We start from the raw sequence: 23,966 nt of genomic DNA on the forward strand, positions 1-23,966 counted from the left end.
TCGCTAAGAGTCGGGCACGACTGAGCGACTTCACTTTCTTTCACTTTAGGAGGATCAGTCTGTCAGTAAACTGAATTTGTGAATATATAATAGTGCTGTTTCCTTAAAAATACTTCTCCAGAAGCTAAACCTCTAGGTCCAAAACCCTGTAAATATGTCCCCTGTGTCAAAAGGAAATAGAGCTAATTTAATATGAGATATACTACTAGCTGCATAGACACACACATAACCGCTTACTTGCCTGAACATACAAGTATACTCAAGAGGTCAAACATACACATGAATATTAATTTTACTGTAGTTGGTCTAAGGATACTACACCTCTTAGGCTTAGTCTAGTGATTGTTCAAGTGAATTACTAGTGACCAGATTTTAGTCTGTCTGCATAGTGATATGGGGCAAAAAAAGACTGAATAAAATCATTTACTGTAAGGTATCTTTACTTTCCCCTTTAAAAAGTCCATTTATTTTTGTTAACCACCAGCTTACACTGTACAACTGTAAGAAATGTGTTTGTTAAGAGGAAATGGAAGTTGCAGGAGGTTTATAGTAGTTTTAGCGTATGTTTTTAGTTTATGTCTTACCAGTCTGAAATAACCAATTTAATAACCAATTTCAGAAAGGACAGCATGTGTGAGAAAATCTGATTAACACATTTTGAGAGTTACGGAAAAACTTGAGTTCGTGGTATGACCAGGCACACAGCGTTCCAGGTGATTGAGGTGACAAAGGTGTTGGCAGTTAGATTTTTGCATATGCTTCTCTCTGAGAACTTTGGTGCCTGTCAGTGGCATAACTAGGAGGTATAATAGCGTAGTGGAAAGTAAAAGTGACCTGCTGGGAGCTTCAGTGTAGTTTCCTTTTTAGACGAAGGATGTTTGTTGATAGTGCTATTTTAATTGTTTTCTACTGTAGTAGACAGTTTCCATTTAGTATTGCCCGGTTAGTTGAATAGTTTGAGTTAAGTGTCTGTCTATATTCACACCAGGTTGCTTTCTTATGGTACAGATTTCTTTATTATTCTACCTGATTAGCCGCTCCAAAATCCCTTAAACATACTGCACCAGTGTAAAACATGCGTTTATAAAAACATTTATGTGATTCTTGATTTAGAAATAAGATGATCCTATAGCTTGGGCAACTTGTCTTTTCTAGTTAACTTATTTAATATGTTTCATCTCGGATGTTTTATCTTAGATACAGTGATTGTGTAGTGTCTACTAGTCTGCTTGTAAGATTTCTTAACAAAAAAATGGCAAAACTAGCTGAGAAAAATATATTTACTTCTTACATTTCCTGCTGTTTCTTTTTCAAATCTCCCTTAAAAGAGAGACAGAACACGAGAGAGGTATAACTTACTTTTAACTAGGAGAACATTAGATATTTTACTATTAAAGTATTAGGCAAATTTAAGTCACAGTATCTCAAATGCATATTGTCCTTAATATCCCTCCAAAAAATATATCCACGTTGGGGTGGAATGAGGCTATTTGAAGGCTTCTAGAAGTCTAGGATTGCCAGGAGGAATGAGAGTATTCCAGTGTCAATTAATATGTGTGATCTGTAAAGTTCAAAGAGATGTTTTGGGAAAAGAAATTTCCTCTTAAAATCAGTATTTTAGTAGAAACAAAGATTGGTATTTCCTGTCCTCTTCCCAAAATTAGATGGAAAGTAAACAAGACTGGAAGATAGGAAGATAACTGAGGCTTAGGTGATCCACAAATTAAGCAGTCAGTTAGTATAAAATTTGAGATTTTCATTGATGACGTTGATTTAGTCTTGTAGTCTGTGTACACTGTTTATGTGTATCAAATTTTGTATGTATTTATAATAATACTGTGCAACCTTCTGTGAAGTTAGTTATTATGTGCCTACACAGCGTGTGTAGTGCTTTTTCATTTTTATGTATTTCTCTGAAGGAGTTTAGGACAAATATTTAATATATTTTAAGGCTGAGATGAAGGTTATTTCCCCCCTTTTTACAAGTGATGGTAATGAGGTACAGAGTTTAGAGACTTGACCATGATTATGGAGGTTTCTGGTAAGTCCTAGTCTCACCAGTCCATTTAATCTCTTTTGAAGACATTTAGAGGTGCCATTGCAACCATCTTACCTTTGCAGATGCAGTTAACATATTCTTGTTAGTATGATTCATCTTGATAATTTGAAGTGAACATAGATCAAGAAATTCTAAGTTTTCTGGGTAAGACCATTCAGGTTTTTTCCTTGAACCTCAGAGACTTGTAGCAGTATAATGTTTGAACTCTTGAGAATCACATTCAATTCCATATATGCTCATATGCCTGTAATTTTGTTATAGTCGTAATCAAGAATTGACATGTTTTATCTAATGTGTTCAAAGTTAAGGGATTTTTGCATAAAGGGACTTACTAATAATCAGGAAACAAAAGTTGTTTATTTAGTTTTAAGTCTCTGTCTTGAACTGAATACCTGTTCGAATGCCAGAATCTTACAGAAAGTACTTAGATGTAAAATCTGAAACTCACAGATATAAGTCTTTAGTTAGGGGTTTATTATAACATAGGATTGTGTAATGCCTTGTGAACCTCCATGTATCATTTTACAGTGAGCTCACAAAATGAGATTAAAAAAAATCTTTTAATTTTGACGTTTTCCTTAAACCACAACAGAAATTTAACAAATATCAAGTACATAAAAATACATTGTTTAAACTGTCCTTAATTTTGTCTTTATTGAACAAAAAATAAATCTGCTCTTTGTGTTAACGCCACTACTTTAGGTAATAAGGAATGTACCTGTTTGACATTCCAAAGTTGAACCATGTATTTTCACAGCTAAATAAACTTTGAGACTGGAATTTCAAAATTTTGTTCTGATCATCTGTAATTGAATTTTAGCTTTTCAAAAGCTTTAAATGATCATTGGTCTAAGCTTTTCCTATTAGACTTTAAAAAACACAGATCTTAATAGTTAAATTTACTTGTCAGTAGCCTCAAAGAATGGTTGAAATGAAGGCTAAGAATTTAGAGGAATGCAGTGTTGATTTGTTGTTCTGCTGCTTCTTCTAATACTAATGGTTTACAATTGTTTTTTTCCTGTTAAGTTACAGTGAAACTCCATGACTGTTTTTGCATTATTTTGTCTTATAAACAAATTTTCAAATAAATAGGTTGGGTTTTAGAAGAAAATTAAAAATAACTCCTGTGAGAAGTTTTAAGTGTTTTTTTTTTTTAAATAAGTCAAGAATCATAAACTTTCACTACATCAAGCTTACAGAAGCAGTCAATAGTACTATAATAGTTTTGACTGTCAATTTATGGCTAGGTAATGTCAGTTTATTGTTAATGTAAATGTTTTTTGTTTTCCTCTCAGTGTTTCAAGTTAAGACTATAAGTACCAAGAATAAATTTGGATGACTAATAGAGTGAAAGTGTAAAAATATTTTATAACAGTTACTTTGTAGATTTGTTACTATGCTCATATGAAAATTCCAGTTTGTTTATATCAATCCATGTGGCTTTTATAGGCATAGACTGGTAGTGTGGATGATGCTAGGGTTGTAGCCAGGCATTTAAGCAGATTATCTAGTAGTATGGTAGGTAGAAGATAGTTAAATTGAGAGCAGGAAAATAGACAAAGTTTTTATTTATTTTCGACCTGTTTGTTACATTTGAAGAGTTCAAATGTGTGGTTATGGAGTGGATCATCTTAAGACAAAAGGAAATAACCAGTTTCATAATGAAATGGAAAATGAGAATAGTAGCCTTTAGACAGTATCATTTCCATTTGTCCATCTTACTCTTATTTTTCTAATTAGCCATTTGATTGTAAGAAGTGTTTGTATCTTGAACAGATAGACAGTTCTAGGGGTTTGAGAGATGGGCTAAAATAGAAGAGGTGAATATGTGAGGTGTTTAGTTAAGCCTGGGCTTATACAACAGATTAAAAAGTAAATGAGTTCATTACTTTTGAGAGACTAGGAAATTAAAAATAATTGAGTTAAAATTGGAATGAATGTTTCAGAGTAAAATGTAAATGTTTGTTACATGTAGGTATGCAAAGTCTGTCGTAGTATGTTTTTCAATTACCAATAGTAATTTTATGGTTTCTGTTTTTATTCTAATGTTTCAACTTTCTTTCTTAGGTGGTATCATGGAAAACTTGATAGAACTATAGCAGAAGAACGCCTCAGGCAAGCAGGGAAGTCCGGCAGTTACCTTATAAGAGAGAGTGATCGGAGGCCAGGGTCCTTTGTACTTTCCTTTCTTAGCCAGACGAACGTTGTCAACCATTTTAGGTAAGTCTTTATTCCTATTATGAGGCCACATCCTATAGCTGTTTTGCTGTAGTATTCATAAGTATACCTGCTTTAGTGGCATTTAAATAATGGATAAAGAAATGTGTTTTCAATTAAATGATTTAATAAGTGTTTTAGAATAGATATTATTAATGCTTACATTTTTGTTTACAAACAGTATTATTGGACTTTTTTGTGCTGATCATAAATATAGTTACTGCTTTTAAAGTACAAAGAATTACAAAGAAACTTTGGTAAAGCAGAAATAATGGAAATGTATACTTTCAGATCACTGAGTAATAGAAAATGCAGAAACTGTATTTTAAAAGTGCCCTTCACTTCATTTTACCTTCTCTGTTCTGAACTCTTTCTAGACGTTCATTCAGTTAAACAGGTATCTGGATTTTCAAGTACAGCTATAAAAGTCTGTATCAATATATTTATATATAGTATTGTCTTTGATTTCATTTTTATGGGAGATGTTGAAAAAAATCATCTAGTGCCTGTAAAGTTAAATAATAAAGTGTTTGTATGCCCTTAATTTTTAGATTTTAAAATATACTTTAAAAGTACCATCATCACACATGTGGAATGTGAAATTATTATACTCTAAATATTTCAGGAGCTCTGTAAGCTACTTTTAGCCTAAGAAAATTATTAAAATTGCTCTTTTGTCTTAAATATGGAAAGTAAGGAGAGGTACCTGAGGATGGATTTATAAATATTTTAATGTATTAAGTAATTGAGGTTTATAAGTCAGATATGTATTTCATTTCAAATGTATGCATATATCTTTTCAAAAAGAAATAGCATCAAGTAACTTGCATATGGTAAAGGTATTAATAAGTGGTATTTTACTACAGGGATGCAGGGAAAGGAAAAGTATGAGAATTGCAGATTTCCAAGTTCTATGGAACTTGGTCTTAAAAATTGACTATAAAGGTTTTTCTTATATTGTATTTTTTTTTTCCTGTACAAATAGGATTATTGCTATGTGTGGAGATTACTACATTGGTGGAAGACGTTTCTCTTCTCTGTCAGACCTAATAGGTTATTACAGTCATGTTTCCTGTTTGCTTAAAGGAGAAAAACTGCTTTATCCAGTTGCACCACCAGAGGCAAGTAAAATGTCTTTCAAAACTTTATTATTTCACTTTACTAGTAGGATTAGCTGTTGTTCAGTTTCTCATGATGTTTATAATTAAAGATTTAATTCTGGTTGTAGTGTCAAAGCAAAATTGGCAACTTCTTTTAAAAAAGAGTGATTTTACTTTGTGTTTACTAGATTTTTTATCATACGGTATGATGATACCCTAACAAATATTTCTTAGTAAATGCGGAGTAATTACTGATATCATAGTACTAATGCTGAAGTTGCTCTAAGATTCTGAAATGTCTTGTGCATTATTGGAGAAAGGTTACTTTATATGTTCTGCAGTTTATTTAAAATTAAGTGATAACTCATAATACCTGGTTAAAAACATATTGGTTATACTGTTAAAAGAATTTTTGTAAAAACAAAAACACAACAAGATGAGCATTTCTAGGATTTGTATTTTTAGAGCCCCAGTAAAAATTAGTTTGATCCTAGGATTCTATAATGTGGATTTTTATTGACTTTTTATGTGGACATACCCAATTTGACTTTGACATAGAAAAGTTTTCTTCTGTAAATCAATTTTTTTATGGTTTCTAGCCAGTAGAAGATAGAAGGCGTGTCCGAGCCATTCTCCCTTACACAAAAGTACCAGACACTGATGAAATAAGGTATTTTATAATATATTTTCATTTATAGGCATTTGAAAGACTTTGAAAATTTGTAGCTCTTGGACTAGGAAGGTTTTGGAAATTGAGGAAATAGCATCCAGCAAAGCATGTCCTTAATGTTATGTCCATTATTCCTGTCTCCCTGTGTTGGCTTATCTGTTCAGACTGTGGATTTGGATCAGAGAAGCCACAGTGAAGATGACAGGAGAAATAACTTAGCTTTTATTAGACTATCTTACAGAGTAAGGAGAGGGCTGTTATATTCAGTACTCTATTTTAATTTGTATTACATGACATTTATGCCTCATCTGTAAATGTTACTCAAGTGATTTAATTTTTATTTTACATTATGAGTGAATAATTTTATTGTTATTAATGTTATAAAACTATAGAACATAGTAAATTTTGTTTTTATTATATAATTTATACAGTTTATTTTTATTATGTCTGTATAATTTGATTTATTATATGAGTTGATAATTAGCAAATTCACTATATAATTTGATAATCAATTATCAAATTATCTGTATTTTTCTGTAAGCTACCAGCTTTCTGGTTTGTTTCTTACTCGTAAAATGTTAAGGCTACTTTGAATAATTACTGGCCCTGAGTTAAAGCTTCTCATAGAAATCAACAGCAGCATTTAAAATGTAGTGATAACTTTTGGAAGGTACTAAAAGCCAAAGACAGTAAAACTGTTGGTGCCTTAGCACGAATCAAGATAGTGGAACAAATATATAGTGTTTTTCACTGCCCCACACTTGCAGTTAAATAAAATCACTGGTTTCACTTAATGACTTTTATTGGTGAGATACGAAAGCATATTTATTTTGTAAATCTCAACCTTCGGCTACATATCTTTTTAATATCTTTGTGATGAGATGGGACATATTCACACAGCACCTCTACTGTGTACCAGAGTTCAATGTTTTCGCTACCTTTTTTGTGCACACCATTTTCACCTGAGAGAATAACTGACAGGCAAATTATGGTTATTCAGACTGGAGTATCTGACCTTTTTTTAAGAGGAATAACTGACAGTGTTTGTTGCCAATGACAGTTTGAGCTTTCAGGGAAAAATTAGAATTTTGGATACCCTATATTTGCCATCAGGAGTTTGACAGCTTCTTAGATACTTCATGACTTGTCTGACAACATTGGTGGTGATTCTTCAATAGAGTGTGATGTTTTGATACTGTATAACGTATTTGTATCTGGATGGATCTGCACAGCTCAGTGAAACAGTATTTTCTAAGGGATCAATGCATGAGGTTACCAAATTATGGCTGGGCAAAAGATCTACTCAAAGGGTAAAACAGACCAGTAGATGTTATTGGACTGGTACAGAAAGTTCATAGATGCGTAGTTTAAGATTCCACATTATAATCAATCTCCAAAAAAGTACTGCTGTCAAGTTTTAGGTTTAATGTCATAGAATATCTATAGTTATCTGAAAGGCAATTAATATACTCATCCCTTTCACGGCTACATATTTGTATAAAGCCAGATTTTCCTCATATACTTTAAGCAAAAAAACTATATAGCAACAGATTGAATACAGAAACATATAGGAGAATCCCGTAGTTTTCAGTTAAGCCAGACATGTAAAAAAATGCAAGACAATAATATTCTTACTGAACATGTGAAAATTATAATTTTTGTATTATCATGATAATGGGGTATGTTAATATTTTAAAGGAGTTAATAAATATTTTTAAATATTTACGTTTTAAACTCTCATATGGTAAACATCAATAGATATATAATTCATGTAAATGAATAAATGAGCAAACCTATTAGGGTATCAATTTTTAAAAGTGTAAATGGGTCCTGAGAGACCTTCCAAAGTTGAATACTTCTGATTTAGGAAGGTGAAAATTTAAACATGAATTAGAATGTCATAAGTATGTTTGAAGTTGTGAGTCTTTTTAAGTTTGTATATATCTGAGAGGGCTTCCTTGGTGGCTCAGACAGTGAAGAGTCTGCTTGCAGTGCAGAGATCTGAAAAATCCCATGAACAGAGGAGCCTGGTGGGCTACAGTCCATAGGGTTGCAAAGAGTTGGACATGACTGAGCAACTAACACACACAAATAACTGAGAAGTTATTTTTTTTCAAGGAAAAACATCTGAACATAAATAAAATTTAATAAAGCACTTTATTCTGTTTTGAAGAAAAATGCAAAATAATACATACTGAATTTTAGTATTATTTTACTAGGTGCTAGTAAGGTTTTTATTTTCATTGTTTTTTTAATCATAAAAAGTTGGTAATACAACAGCAATAAAAGAAGTAAACAACTTAAAACCTCTTATGACTGCATTTGACCAAAAATGAAACATGACATTTCTTATTTCTCTTTGACTTCTTGTCCATATGCACTCCCTTTTTACTTACTCACGATTATTTTCTTAATGTATCTGTTTGGTTCTGGAAAAGAACAATTTATTTGGCTAAGTGGTTATGTCTGCCACCTTTCAGCTAGTAAAATATTGGTCACTGTTAATACCTTTAGAATCAAGGTAGAATGCAGTATTCTGTGCTTATTCAAAAAGAGTGTATTTCAAGCATGTTACTACTCCAAGTAACCATGAAGCTTCAGATAGTCTAGAGAAAAAGTTTTCAAAGACACGAGAAGAGATTTACGTATTACAACTTTGGTTTGTATTAAGTTTGAATATTTGGTTTGACTATTAAGACTGAAAGGAAAATTTGATTAAATAATTACATATATATGACAGATAAGGATATAGATACAGGGTTAGTGGGAGCATCCAATCTTAAAATCTTAATCACTCAAAAGCATTTGTTCAAGCCTAAAAGGAAAAGTTCAAGGAATTATTAATGGGTTTTATAATGATGAAATACAGTAACAATTTTTTAGTTCTGTGATTGGGTAAAGACTGAAAACATCTAGACAACAATGAAAGTAAACTATATTGTGTGTGTGTGTGTGTATATATATCCCTCCACTAGGATATTGATGACAGAAAAAGCATGCATGCATTTTCATACCACTTGGTTCCACTTTTGGAGAAAGAGTGCTGTACTTGTTGGACCATGGATAGCTGAGTGAATTAAATAAACTTTTTTTTTTTAATGAGAAAAATGTTAGTTTCATAAGCATCTGTGTGATAAGGCTAATTATGCTTATTTAAAGTCAACTTTTTATAAAGTAACCTGTGTATGTGGAATGAGTTCATGTTTATGTTTATAATTTTAGTTTAACCTACTTTTGAAAGAGTAATAACATTGAAACTTAAAGTTCAGTTTTCTTGTAGTTACACCTCCAAAGCTGTAATATAGGTATAATTATTGTCCACATAAATTCCAGTTTGAGTCTAATAATAATCCAGTGATATAGATAGTACAGTTACCATTATTAAACGCATTTTACACATGGTGAAATTAAGATTCAGGTTTACAAGTATCTTCAAAGTTTTACATGTAAATGATGACAGAAACAGAACAAAAATCTAGGGTATTTGACTTTAACCCCTTGCATTTTTATAGTATTATCTCTGTGATGTAGTATATGATCACATAAATTTCCATGTTTCAAAATTTCATATAATTTTGATAACTTCATAATTACTGTTTTCAGTTTCTTAAAAGGAGATATGTTCATTGTTCATAATGAATTAGAAGATGGATGGATGTGGGTTACAAATCTAAGAACAGATGAACAAGGTCTTATTGTTGAAGACTTAGTAGAAGAGGTGGTAAGTTTTATTTTTTCTTCTCCTTCTTAAAACTTTAAATACTTCTTAAATTTGAAACTTGCCCATAATCAGGGAAGTCAGGTATAGATATATTTCTTTTATGAAAAACCTTAATTCATAAGTGCAAGTAATTTTTCATTAAAATGCATTTACTATTGGTAAATGCTATTTATTTGTAAAGAGCATATCCACGTTAACCACATCATTCTGTAGCTGCCAGTTTTCACAAAGTTTTAATGAGTTTCTAGAATTAAAAATTTTAACGTTTGTGCTTGTTTGTATCCCTTTTTAAAAGTCTTCTTGGTCTTCCTCATAAATGATGTTATGTCAGACTGACTGTGTAATCTCAAATGGTTGCACGTGTTTGCTTTCAAATTCTTTATCTCCCAAATATATGTATAATTTTTTAGTAACCTTGGAGAAATTTAGTTACATTACATGTATATTATCACATGGTTTTATATTTTGAATATTTGGCTTATTTTCAGTGTCATCACAAAGTACATTATCAGCAGTCTTAGACACAGTATAAATAATTCTACGTATGCATTTCTAGATACAGATCAGCATTCAAGCAGCATTTGCACTTCAAATACAGTATTCAGTATCACCGAAACATATTAAACATTATATTATAGTTTAGGAATTCACTCATTTGGATTTGTCCAGCAGGATGGAATGGTTTTCTGTTATTCTTTCCACAACCTTCAGAGTGACTATTTTTAAATTATGCCTTGAACCTGGTAATATGCTGAAACCTGTGCTCTGATTATTGTTCCAGGAGGACGGCAGTGGAGAATATTTTTCTTTGCTATTAATTCTCTTGTCTGCCTATTCTGGCAGCCAGATCTTGATATGTAGAAGTAAAACATACTGAGGAAAAGTGGGAAGAGTTGAGGAAATGGTATGATACGTTCCATACTCATAGTCACATCGTTACTTAGGTAGAAGAGTTGGGCTTAGAACTAAGGCCTAGATTAGAATTCTGTATTCTACAGCAGAAGAGGTGTTTATTCTCTATGGGCAAGGCGTGTTCAAAATGAAGAATCTTATTATCTAGATTAGTTTTACTAAAAAGTTTCTTCACAGTATGTTGAATTTTCTTCCTGCTGTAACACACCTACCCTCATTATGCTGATTATTTAAAGGAATTGAAGTATAGTTAAACTTTTCTTTCAAGCTCTTGGGACTCTGGGTCAAATTTAACAAAACAAGTTTTAATAAGGATAAGTGAAAATTATCTGATGAACACAGAGAAGAAAAATCCAGTTTGAGATAAGGAGACATGACCTAACATAAAAGGAAAGAAAAAAAAGAACAAGTTAATAGCCCAATATGAGTGAGCTATTAATAACGATGTGATGTGGCTGTTAAAAATGAATATGGTCATACTTTGAATTAGTAGTGGAATAATCCAAATCACAATTACAGTTTTTCTCCAATATTTAGGATGATTTTTCATAATGGTCTTTATTGGGACATAGTTAATCCTTGAAGGTTAAAGAGCCATTTGGTGATTATCTAGATTTCAGACATGTGGTTGGTGGTTAGATTTGAGAGATTTTCCACTATGACATTCTAATTTTAATTACCATTCACCAAACAAATTTGTTCTGTTATGTCTTAATTCTAGAATATAAGCTCTCTGAGGATTTTTGTCTCTGATTCAGTGATATGTCGCCATTGAACAGAATAATGCCTTGCAGTAGAGGCAATCAGTCAGTGTTTGCTGAATGAATGGCTGTCTCTCTGCCTATTCTTTTCTGTCTTCCTTGACACTCTTACCCTGCTGGACTGATTTGGGAAATCTGATTGTCTCTGAGTTTAGCTCAGATGTTGCCTTTTTTCTTTCAGAGAGATTTTATGCTTTCTGAGACTACATTGTTCTTCGTGTGTTTCCATAGCACCTTGTTAACTTTGTATCCCATTACATTGTAAAATAAATTTATTCTGTAAAAATCTCATGTAGAGATTAACTCTCTCTGGGTAAGAAAATAATGCATTTTGTTTTTATGTCATTTTTTTTTTTGAGTGTTTTGTAGTATAGAAGGCATTTAGCAAGTGTTTGATTTTTCTTTGGTTCGATATTTGAGTGAGGACCAAATTGAGAGAAGTATTAATAAGTCTACATATACTTAGTCCATTTTCCTATTCCTACCTTTTTTATTCAATGGAAACTTGACGCCACAGTATACTGGCTGGGTATTTAGGACTACAGTTCAACAGATACTAGTGAAAATTATATGCCCAGCTTTGTGCTAGTGGTTTGGTGGTAGTTGGTATTAACAAAGAATGACTAGGGTCTTAAGATGCTTATAGCCACGATAATGAAATTAATATCACCCAGTATATTATAGCAATATCTAATAGAGTAAGGTAAAGTTCAAGAGATGATGAAAGATGTCTTTTCTGAGTAAAAGTTCATATTTATGTTTTAGGGATGCAGTGTTATAGAGTAGGCACTGTGTTTGAGAGATCCTGCCTACACAGTTTAGGGTTTAACTAATAGCTAGGAAAGTAGTGAGTGGAAAGGGCGTTCTAAGTGAAAAAGAACAAACTACAATGGTGGGAGAATGTAGATTACCAAAGAGGCAGTTTATGGGCTTCTATATACCATGGTTACGGTATATAGATACCTAAAGAGAAGTGAGATAGGAAACGTAGACTTGAATCATATGATAAAGGATTCTGGTTGTAAAGTGAGGAATTGTAGGGGGTAGAGAAGTGTTAAAGGTCTTATTTTTAAAATTTGTTTATTTTTGTTTTATTTGGTGTTTCTTAATGCAGGGCGGAGTTGAAGTTGAAACTGATGACTCCATAATGGAGTGGTGTGGGGCACAGAGGTAGTTATACTAGTTGGGCTGCTGTTAATAGTTTAAAAAAAGGAAGGAAAAGTGCCTGGATTAGAATAATCAGAGAGAGAGAGGGACTAAGGGGAAGAGGTTTGAAAAGACTTTTCATAAACAGAAACAGCTTTTCCTGTATATACATAAATAAATATGAAGGTCGGGGTGTAGATATATTTGAAGATACAATTTTATTAATTTTATCAAAAATATATTAATAGTTACATAAAATACTGTTTTAATGTCTTCCCCTTTAGGGCCGGGAAGAAGATCCACATGAAGGAAAAATGTAAGTTTGTGTTAATTATTAAAAGGAAAAAATATACTGTACAATTACTAATTGGAAAACTTTCGATCTAAAAACGTTTTAGAAGAAAAGTGATATTTTTTGAGCTGATTTGAAAATTTATTTTTATTTGACTCAAGAATTGATTTCTCTTTTCTTAAGGACCTAGTGATAATGAACATGTCTTATACCTACATACAGCTCTTAGATCACCAAACAACTTTTTGATTAACAGTAAACAGTACATTAATAACATTATAAATATAATAATTCTCACACTTTGTTTTCTTGTTGATTACTTCTTAGTATTTCTTTTTGTTGCCATATCTTTTATGTACTTTATAGTTTAGTTTTTGTTTTGTTTTTTTAAAGTCAGAGAACTTTCCCCTGAATTACAATTCTTTATCATATTAATAAGATTCTTCAAGGACTTTGTTTTTATAATTTTTTTAAGGCAGATTTTAAGTATCTTATAAGCACTAATTCAAAGGCCGGGTATTACTACACTTACTGCTTGCCACATTTTTCCCTTATTAGTTGCTCTTACAGGTCATCGTTCTTCATGGGGTGTCGGCTGTGCTCTAATTTATTAGTGTCCTTGAAGATCTTTCTAAGTATCCTTCTCATCCCATTTGATATTTATTTGTATATATATTTTCTTTAAAAGACCTTACCTCTTAATCCCAGTTCTGTTTTATTCATATTATTTTAACTGACTGTTAATCTTCTAATGTTTTCAGGGGAATACTTTTTCTTACCTTCCTGTCTGCAATTATGGGTGGCATTGAAGACTTGCTTCTCACGTGTTGGTTTATTCTGTTCTAACCCTTAGAACATGAAAACATTAAGCCAGATACTGTGCTTTCAGTTATCTAATTTAGTGTCCACTCTTCTTTAAGTGAAGCATGAGATATTTTCTGAGTTCATTTTCCTTATTGTTCTATGTATCTGCTAAGGTAGGCTCCATCAGTGAGATTGTACTTTGTTGATTGTACTAGTTTGAGGTCTTCTCACTACCTATGAGGGGAGTTACAAATTCTAATTATTGTTGGAGGATGCATACAGATAATGAAAGCAGATGAACTGAGTCAGGTGTATGTATTCCCATTTTTCTCAAATTACAATAATCTTAATCTTTATTTTCCCTCTTTGATAGAAATTAAGGTACATGGAACTGTTTCCCTACTGTAATTTCTATTACAGTATTTCCCTACTCTAATTTTTTATATAATGCAAATGTGATAAATGGAAACTAACATTCATTCTTTGTATTAGGGAAGGCTAGGAAGTCAATGGCTTCCCAGGTGGCTCAGTGGGTAAAGAATCTGCCTGCAATGCAGGAGATGTGGGTTTAATCCCTGGGTCAGGAAGATCCACTGGAGGAGGAAACAGCAACCCACTCCAATATTCTTGCCTGGAGAATCCCATGGACAGAGGAGCCCAGTGGGCTACAGTCCATGGGGTCGCAAAGAGTCAGACACGCCTGAAGCGACTGAGCACATACACACAGGAAGTCAAAACTAGCCAATGTTTGCCTGCAGTGAGGTGCGTGCACTAATTGACGTGTCAAAGTTTAGGAGTCTAGTGTTGACGAAAGCCTCCTGATTTCCAAGAGAAGCGAGAAACGTAGATTTGTATCTCTATTAAAATAATGCCATGGATTCTTTTTGAAAAGGGGAAAAAAAGAGGTCAAATACCAGTAAATAGCTAAAGCTGTGTCCAGTTTTCTAAGTGTAAACTGTAACTCTCACTGGCATTGGGAAATCTTTTTTCTTTAAATAATTTAATATCATTGTGATTTTTCCATTTTCTGAAACTTCATAATTTTCTACTCATTTGGTATTTAGCATAAGATAAATTTGCATTGTTGGTTTATTTTATGTATTTGTCAGCTCCCTGTAACTTCTTAAGGTGTTGACTGGCAGTAGAGCATCCTCATTAACATCCCGGAGTGCTCTTTGAGACTAAACAGAAGGTATAACTAGCTGTATTCCTTTGATGTAATGAGCACCTCCCAGTTGGTTTTGCTTGACACTTTAGTTTCCTCAAATCCTTTCTTCCAACAGCTAAAACACCTAAAACATGTATCTGATTGTATTACTTTTCACTGACAATTCTTGTCTGATTTTCTACCATAGCAGAGTCTGAAAAGTTCTCCTGATCCAGCCCTTGTTTCCTTACAAGTCCCATCTCTTGTCATTTTTAGTTCTATTTCCACCTCTCCAGCTTGTAGATCTTCAAATGTGTATCACTGTTTTTTCTCCTTTGCTCAAGTTACTTCCTAGGCCAGAATTCCCCTCTGTTGTGTTGGTTAATGCCTATTCTTACTTAGAGACTTAACTCATTTATCACTCTTGCCAGCAAGTTTTCTGTTATCTTCTCCCTTACACACCCTACAGAATTGGGGCTCTGTTATTCCAAAAATGCCCTCAGCATGTACCTATCACAGTGCTTCATTATATTTTCTACATTTGTTTTATAGTTATACTGTATTTATGTTCCTTTTTCTTACTGAAAAGAGGTCTTCCCTGAGGTCACAGACCCATTTTTCTATTATTGGTACAAACCATGTGCTTGAAATAGATTCACTTTACATATAGGTGGTAAATCTCTCAGTGAGGAGGCTCTGATCTAATCCTTTCAGAAAGCGGTATTGCTGACTTGTTGTATAAACGCCATTTGTTGCCCAATACCCCACCCCACCCCTGCCTTTATGTTCCCCTTTTCTCTTTTATTCTAGCTATAGAAGTATAGGATAGGCCTTCAAGGTCATCTAATCATCTCTCCCCTAGAATACAGAAATCTTGTTCTGGCATTGTACTAAATGGTCATTTCGGCCGTACTTGAATGCAGTATGGAACTTTACTGCCTTTTAGGGCAACCTGGACTATTCCAGATATTGTATACTTGTTTTATATTATTCATAATTAGCATTGGGAGCCTCAGGGAATTTGAATTAGTGAGTTAATTGTTAGAATAAAATCAAAAAGAGGATTTAAACATTTAACATTTTATTCATGTGAAGAGAGAAAAATCCAGTTTCATTTTATACTCTGACCCATAATCATGTGGATAATTTAAAACAGTGGTGAACAGCCTCTAAACTTGTAACATTGGATTTTAGGGCAGTTATATGTCTTAATTTTACAGTATTATTTTTAGTCATGACTGAAAAGAACAGGTTGGAAATTAAAATACTATAGTAGACACTGAGAATATATTGTCAGCTTGGTATTAACATACATGTGTTAATTGGCAAGATAGATAATAGTCCTTCTGGTACATGAGAGATTTTAACTAATTACTAGTAATTAATTTTTTAATTCCAGATGTATCATTTTATTTTGAGGTAAATTATTTAAATACATTATATGCAGTAGATTTTCGCTATAATGCCTTCTATAACATTTTCTAAAGTCTTAAGTATCAGAGTATAAAATATTCTAGCGATCTGATATGATAGGCCATTAGCTCAAACAGATATCTACTCTTTCTCATCACTCAATCTTATTTTCTGGCTTTCCGTAAAGTAGTAGTCTGCTACATTGACTGAAAAGGGAGAACTTTCAGGGAAGTTCACTTTGAGAGAAGTATGAGAAAATTAATTGACTAATCTTTTTTGGCAGTTTTGGTGGGCTCTACCTGTACCACTCCCCACTCCTAATAAAAAGAAAAGAAAAGAATACTAGCTACGATAATAATTTGTCATTATCAGAATTAAATCCTATTTTTTGTATTGGTAATTAATATGGAAATTGTAGTTCATACTAGACAGCCCATTGTATATTTTGTTTACAAAACATCTGTTTACAGATATTTACAAAGTAATGTCAAAGGAATGAGGTCATTTGATGAATTGCATTACATTTATTTCAACATGTCACCTTGAATTAAACTTAACTGTATTGTGTTAGTCATTTAGTTTTGACTTAGTTAACAGCAAAAAAGACTTTTTGATTTACATATTTTATTTTCTTTTTAAGATGGTTCCATGGGAAAATTTCCAAACAAGAAGCTTATAATTTACTAATGACAGGTACTTGTATATTCACTTTACTTTTCTAATGTTATTTAAAAAGAATAAAACACTTACCATGTGTTTTGCCTTTAGCACTCTTTTGATTTTTATGCATACTGTAATTTCTTGCCCAGCACAGAGAAATTGGTATTTTTGGTGTTTTTTAGTGGAAAACACAAGTGCATTATAAAGTTCAGTGCACAGTGTGCTTTCTTTCTGGACCAGGCCCCTACAGTCTTCCTTAGGAGCAGTGCCAGATGAGTCTTTTCCTGTATTTCTAGAAGTTTTCTGTCTGTGTGTGCCTGCCTTCCTTACCGTGACGTAAACCTTTATACGTACCTCCTCACACATTCTCACAGGAACATGCAACACACTTTGTTCATTTTAATACATATTTTGGGAGATTATCCCATATCTGCATATTTAAAATTTCATTCTTTTTAATGACCATAAACTTTCCATTGTATAAATACCATAATTTATTATCAGTCTCCTATAGAGCAATATTATGTTTTCATTTTCTTATTGTTTAGGTGCAGCAAATGTTCTTGAATTTATCTTTATACACTTGTAGAATTATATACTCTGGCCTTATTGAAAATATAGTGGTTTTAATATTTCATAAAACTGTTACAGAGATAGGCAAAATAAAAATTGAAACTGTTGTGGGTTTATTATTTAAAAGAAAATATTCCATCATTCATCCTAACTAAAACTTAAGACTAAATTTAATTACCAAATATGTCTTTAATAAGCCATACTTTAGAAGACCTTCAGACAAGTTTAAGTAATAATCTGTAATTTATAAGTCTTAGTTCTTTAAAAAAAAAAAAAAAACGACCAGAGTTCAGTAGTTTCTGTATACAGTGAATAAACCACTGATTATTTAAAACTGTTATCTGAGTTACTATTCAAGCCATGAGGTATTACATTTAATTTAATTAACACTTAGTTCTTCTGAAACAGTTGAGGCAGTTTTATTAAGTATTCAATTATATTGTGAGAATATAGGTTAGAAATAAAGAACATGATAATGCCATATGGTAGTAACAGATGAAATGCTAAACCAAAATGACATCCTATCTGCTTTCAAAGTGACATCAAAATATTTTTTTAATGAATTTACTGAATTTTGAATATAGTTTATATTTTTTGAATTTGCACCAAATACCTGAGGCACTCACTGTTGTTTTAGGCATGTAAATTAAAAAAGAACTAAACTTAATTTTCTTAAATTAGTTTTAATTTCCTTTGGGTCATGTACTCTTTTGAGAGTCTGGTGATTTCTTGCCCTGAAAAGTACACATAAGCGCTTGCATGCACAATTTTGCAGTAGTTCCTATTCTTTGTATTGAACATAAAACTACTTGGTAGTAAGTGATTTGGCATGATGATTGGAACTATTAGTAACTTACAGAGAAACATCTGATATTTTAAGTTTTCATTGTGCTTTCCCAAAAGCAATAAAGTTCTGATCTTTCCTATGTCATTTGGACTTAAACAGAGAAAAGGTAGAAAAGCATCTTAGTGGTAAGAGTCATTGCTAGTTGCAGATGTCAAAAAGACTTCTCTAAAATTAATATGAAATATCTGATATATAATTTTGCTGCTTATGATTTTGTAAGATCATGCCTTTTAAATGAAATATAGTGCATGTGTATTAATTTTGATTAGGTACACAAATATTTCAGTTGTTTTCATCTACCTTTATAAGTTTTTACTACTATTTTATTACAATTATGACTTTTTAATGTTTAATCAGAAGTATTAAGTACAGAGTGTGAAAGTAAAATTCAATTCAACTGTTTTTTCGACTTTTCTTATCATGGGATTTGCAAACAGTGTAGCAGTTTTACCCAGTACCCCCTACCTGTGGTTACAGTATTCTTTCCAAGTTATGACAGATATATATATTATTAACCAGAAGTCATTGCTGTAAACTTCTGCCCTGTATTTTTATGTAATAAAGACAAGTAACATTATGGGTGGTTGTGACTCATAAACCAGAAAATACAAAAAAATAATTGCCTTAAGATTTTTTTATTATAAAACAAGTACCTGGTGAAAATTAAAATTTGTATGTGCTTTTGAATGTAGTTTGTAATTATACTACTTAACTCTTTTTATTTTTTAATTTGATAATTAGGGAATAAAATAACAGATTAACTTTTACAGTTGGTCAAGTCTGCAGTTTTCTTGTGAGACCGTCAGATAATACTCCTGGGGACTATTCACTTTATTTTCGGACCAGTGAAAATATTCAGCGGTTTAAAATATGTCCAACACCAAACAATCAGTTTATGATGGGAGGCCGATATTATAACAGGTAAGTTGGGAGAAATTTATAGTTATCTTTTACTTTTGGTGAGTAGAGTTGAAATATCATAATAGTTTAACAGAATCAAAATTATATAAAAGTTTCTGACTCTGTAATATTTGAAATTATAAGACATTTAATGTAATTTAGTTGTCATGTCCAGGGATTTTTTAGACATTGTCAAACATGAATATAAATTAATAATTTATTTCTTCCAAAATAATGTATATGATTTTTTGATTATTGATGCACAGGTTATTTGCAGCAAATTTGTTAGTAAGTTCATACATTAACTGTAGGACAACAGAACATCTAATCTAAGAAAAGAAAATGTATTAGTCTTTTATCAGTGAGACATTTTAATAGGAAAAAGGTTAAAGAATGACCTAAGACTTACTAATAATGTTACCCAACAATATTAGGTTGTTCCCAAGCTGGTATTAATTTGTAATTGTTGGTTCCTACTTTTCACCTTTAAAATTCTTTGCTTGTCTCATTCCCCTCACCCTAACATGTTAAATGCTATGTCTGGTATTTAGTTCATATTCATTTGTACTTTTTTATTAAGCTTTTCAAGTCTTCTGTTTCGCTTTTTAACATTATACTTTATATTTAATTCGAAATAATTTTGTAGTATAGCAAAGATATTTTATCATCAGGGATAAATATATATGTGTGTGTATATATATACATATGTATCTCCAAAGATAAGAGATATACATTTCAACTATTCTTTCAGTAGGAACAACTATGAAAAATAGTGATGAATATATATCCAGTTATATATAAATATACACCTATGTGTATATAAAACAGTTATTGGATCAGTAGGAAAAACATGAAAAAATCAAATGATAAATTAACAAGATGTTTTGAGAAATGTTGCCTAGCTGTCACTAAAATATCCTTTCCTCTAGTGTATTAAAGGAAAGTTAAAAATTCTAGGTTTTACATATTTAGGACAGTAAAATGGCAAAGTGATTATAGAGAAACGTTTTTATACTTAGAAAAACTCATGTTAAAGTTTGTGTTAAAATACAGTATATAACATCATTTTATTTTCAGTTTTATTTGTGATATTTTCCAAATATTATTTTGTAGCATTTTTATCAAAATCATCAATAAACCTTTCCTGCTGTAGCTGTAATACTACATATAAGATTAGCTCCGGGTCTTCCTTCCTTCCTCCTTCCTCCCTCCTTCCCTCCTTCCCTCACTTTTTTGTTTCTGCTTTCACCTGCTATTTGTCTTATGACTCCATCTTACTATAAAAGCAGAATATGTAAAATGATGGTAACTTTTGATAATTTATCATTCAGATGATAAAAATTCTTAACTTTAACCTGAACTCACTACTTGCTAAATAAATGTGATTTGTCTGTCATTTCTTGTTCAATCTCTCAGATATTTTTGTCTAAAAACAAAAAGAAAAAAAAAGTAGACTTTTAATCCTTTCCTCACATATAGTGGTACTTGGATTATGTGTGTGGAAAACTGAAATCTCTGAGTCAAGTATTTCTGACCTGTAAATCAATATTAGGAACATTCCTGCTTTTCTAAAGTAATGTGACTGTAATGATCATGTATTCTATTACTACATTCTGGCTATATACTTTGGAAAAAAACTTGCAAACAGATAATCCTTGCTAACAAGGTTTGTGTGTATTTTTAAGATTTGCAATTTTTATGAGACAAATTATGTCAGTGTTAGTAATTTTTATTTTAACAGCATTGGGGACATCATAGATCACTATCGAAAAGAACAAATTGTTGAAGGGTATTATCTTAAGGAACCTGTACCCATGCAGGTCAGTGTTGTTTTTCTTTTTGCAGTAATCAGCTTTTTAATTTAAAATGCTTTTTTGGTGATATGGTTATGCACACATCCATGCATTTGAAATTGGATAAAATTTAAAACTGCTGATTATTCCGATTCTTTCAGAAAGTGAATATTTGTAAGAGAATCTCTAGTTTTCATGTTGGTTCTAGATAATTAGGAAGTCCTTGGTGGCTTTTTGAGAGTAGCAGGAGTGGTGGGGACAGAAACCAAGTTGCACTGGGTCAAGGAGTGAGTTTGTTGGAGGCGAAAGTGGAGACAGCAAGAATAAATCACAGCCAAGTTTATCTAGGTGAGCTTGGGGGGGAAAAAAAAAAGTGAAGTCACTCAGTCGTGTCTGACTCTCTGCAGCCCCATAGAGTGTAGCCTACCATGCTCCTGTCCGTCGGATTCTCCAGGCAAGAATACTGGAGTGGGTTGCCATTTCCGTCTCCCGGAGATCATCTCAATCCAGGGATCAAACCCAAGTCTCCCGCCTTGGAGGCAGATGCTTTACCATCTGAGCCACCAGGGCAGCTCTTGGGAAGTAAAGAAAATAAAAAACAGTAGCTAGAAGATGATGTAGGGCAAAAAGAGGTTTAAACTTGTAACTTCTTTGTTTTATTTGCCGGTAGTTTTATGGTGAGAGAGTTTTGAGCATGTGTGTACTTGAGGAAAGTGAGTGGTGCGTGAGGGATGGGATAGTGGCAGTACCCCATGTACAAGGTCCTGGAGAAGGCAAGAGTGACCGAAATGCAGAGCATAAAAAGGGCTGGCCTTGAACGAGAGCTCCTGCCGAACGCTAGGTGCTTAATGCCTAGGTGATTATAGCTTCTGTATCTTGCCCATACTTCCTAAAGTGTGGTGGGTAGAGGATAAGTAAAAGGTACATTAAAAGAGTGATTAAGAATTTTCCTATGTGGAAAATGGGGGTAGTGTATTTCCCCGGATGTAAAGAAGGATTGTGAGGGGTTTTGGGTCCCCGCTAAACTTCCACGGTTTTTTGTAGTGTCTTGAGCGTCTCATTATTTCCTCCTAACAAATTAGTTTATGATGGTTATAACCGACTATTAATTGCCACTTAAGAGAGAAACATTATTCTGATGCTTAATATAAATTTAAGAATCATCTTGTCACATTTTAATATAATCTTGCTTCATTTCCTCATGCTTTCCTGGTAGATGGGAAGTTCATGAGGGCAGTTTTGTGTTGTGTTTCCAGTGCTTTGTTGCGAACTCCATGTCAGTTTCTTCCTCTGCCTTTCGAGTTTACATCTCAAGTTTCACTTACTTGTTGACACCTTCCTAATATCTGTAGTTAGCAATTATGTACCACTTCTGTTGGGGCTTCTCTGGGGGCTCAGATGATAAAGAATCTGCCTGCAATGTAGGAGACCCAGGTTCAATCTCTGGGTTGGAAAGATCCCTGGAGGAAGGCATGGCAACCCATTCCAGTATCCTTGCCTGGAGAATCCCATGGACAGAGGCTACAGTCCATGGGATCGCAAAGCATCAGATATGACTGACTTAGACACACCCACACCCACACCCACCCAACCCTTTTGTTGGCAGTTCTGGCAGACTTTGCCTACCGTTTTTTTTATGTAGTATGGTATGTGCTTTCTAGAAACCACTGCTTAGGATCTTTTTGTTGGATCAGAGGTGCCTTTACCTACAAATGATGGATCCTGCCACTCACTTCTGTTACTGTATTCTGCATTCTAATTCAGATTGGCTGTTTGAGTAATTTTATTTGCTCACAAGTCATGCACGCATTTTTCCTGTCCTAAATTTGTCTTATTAGAATTTTGTAACTAAATTTTTTATAGTTAGAAAAATAAGTAGCATTTGACATTTAGTAAACTTTAAGATAGCTTTAAAACTTAAACTTACTTCAGACATACATTGTGTCTTATTCTTGTGTCACTGTTTCACAACTGAACAAACTTCCAAGTATTGTCATTTGCAAAAGTGCCTATAATGCTTTCAGTACTTCAGAAATAACTGATGCTGATTACAGAGCAATTTGATTACTTCATAGAAACCATTACATGCTATTTGAAGTCAATTATTTTGGGTCTGGAGTAAAAGTAGTTTACAGAAAAATTTGAGAGTCATAACACCTGTCCTTCTCAGAAGGATTCTAACTGTTAGAGAACCCAAAGTCTAGTAATGTCCTTTCATTATTGTAAAAGTGATTAGCTAACAGAATCAGTTTATTCTCCCTAAGGTTACCCTGCATACCCCTACTCAGGGTAAGATGCTGAAAGAGAAAGTCTTTTTCTTGGTGGAACTAACACTTCCTGAGACAGATACTAGAAGAAAGGAGGAGCCCTTTGAACACTATTTTAGACACCATGTCTTACATGTGTTAATTTATTTAACTTTTTAAACAATTTGAGGTTGATTCTGTAATTACGCGCATTTTACAGATAGGAAAAATGGGACCAGAGAAGGTAAGTAAATTACTTAAGGCATCAAGTCATCCTTGACTCTTCTTTTTGTCTCTTATACTCTGTATTTAAACTGTCAGGATCGTCATGCCACCTCTGCCTTTAAAGTATATATAGAATTTAACCATCACCAGAAATATTTTGGGCCTGGAGTAAAAGTATCTTCCAATAGAAGTTTGAGAAATGCCAACACTTAGCTATCTTTCCCAGCAGGATTCTAACTATTAGAGAATATCATCTCTTTGTTTCTACCTCCTTCTGCTCCCAACTGCCCTTTAAAACTGTACCACAGTCAGAGGGATCCATTTAAAATGTGAGTCAGACCATTTCACGCCTCTGTTTGATACTAAGAGGTGGTCTTTTTCATGCAGAGTAAAAGCCAGAGTCCCTGCAGTAGCGTGCAGGACCCTAGTGCAGTGTCCCGTGGTCCTCTGAACTCTTCCTACCATCCTTCTCTGTCACTC

The 23,966-nt window shown here is 32.9% G+C and overlaps 1 protein-coding gene across 3 annotated transcripts in view; it reads left to right on the forward strand.

Annotated features, from left to right (window-relative positions):
• Nucleotides 1–23,966, forward strand: part of RASA1 (RAS p21 protein activator 1) — a 109,548-nt gene that overhangs the window by 46,051 nt on the left and 39,531 nt on the right. For all 3 annotated transcript variants that reach the window (XM_069590066.1, XM_069590065.1, XM_069590064.1), the window contains exons 2-9: nt 4,127–4,279; nt 5,262–5,397; nt 5,976–6,046; nt 9,650–9,767; nt 12,871–12,902; nt 16,883–16,935; nt 19,093–19,243; nt 20,964–21,042. In XM_069590066.1, coding sequence (XP_069446167.1) covers nt 4,127–4,279; nt 5,262–5,397; nt 5,976–6,046; nt 9,650–9,767; nt 12,871–12,902; nt 16,883–16,935; nt 19,093–19,243; nt 20,964–21,042 — 793 coding nt within the window. The remainder of the gene's footprint in view (nt 1–4,126; nt 4,280–5,261; nt 5,398–5,975; nt 6,047–9,649; nt 9,768–12,870; nt 12,903–16,882; nt 16,936–19,092; nt 19,244–20,963; nt 21,043–23,966) is intronic.

Source organism: Ovis canadensis, chromosome 5 (assembly GCF_042477335.2).
Source record: "Ovis canadensis isolate MfBH-ARS-UI-01 breed Bighorn chromosome 5, ARS-UI_OviCan_v2, whole genome shotgun sequence".
In the NCBI taxonomy this organism is placed as follows: Eukaryota; Metazoa; Chordata; class Mammalia; order Artiodactyla; family Bovidae; genus Ovis; species Ovis canadensis.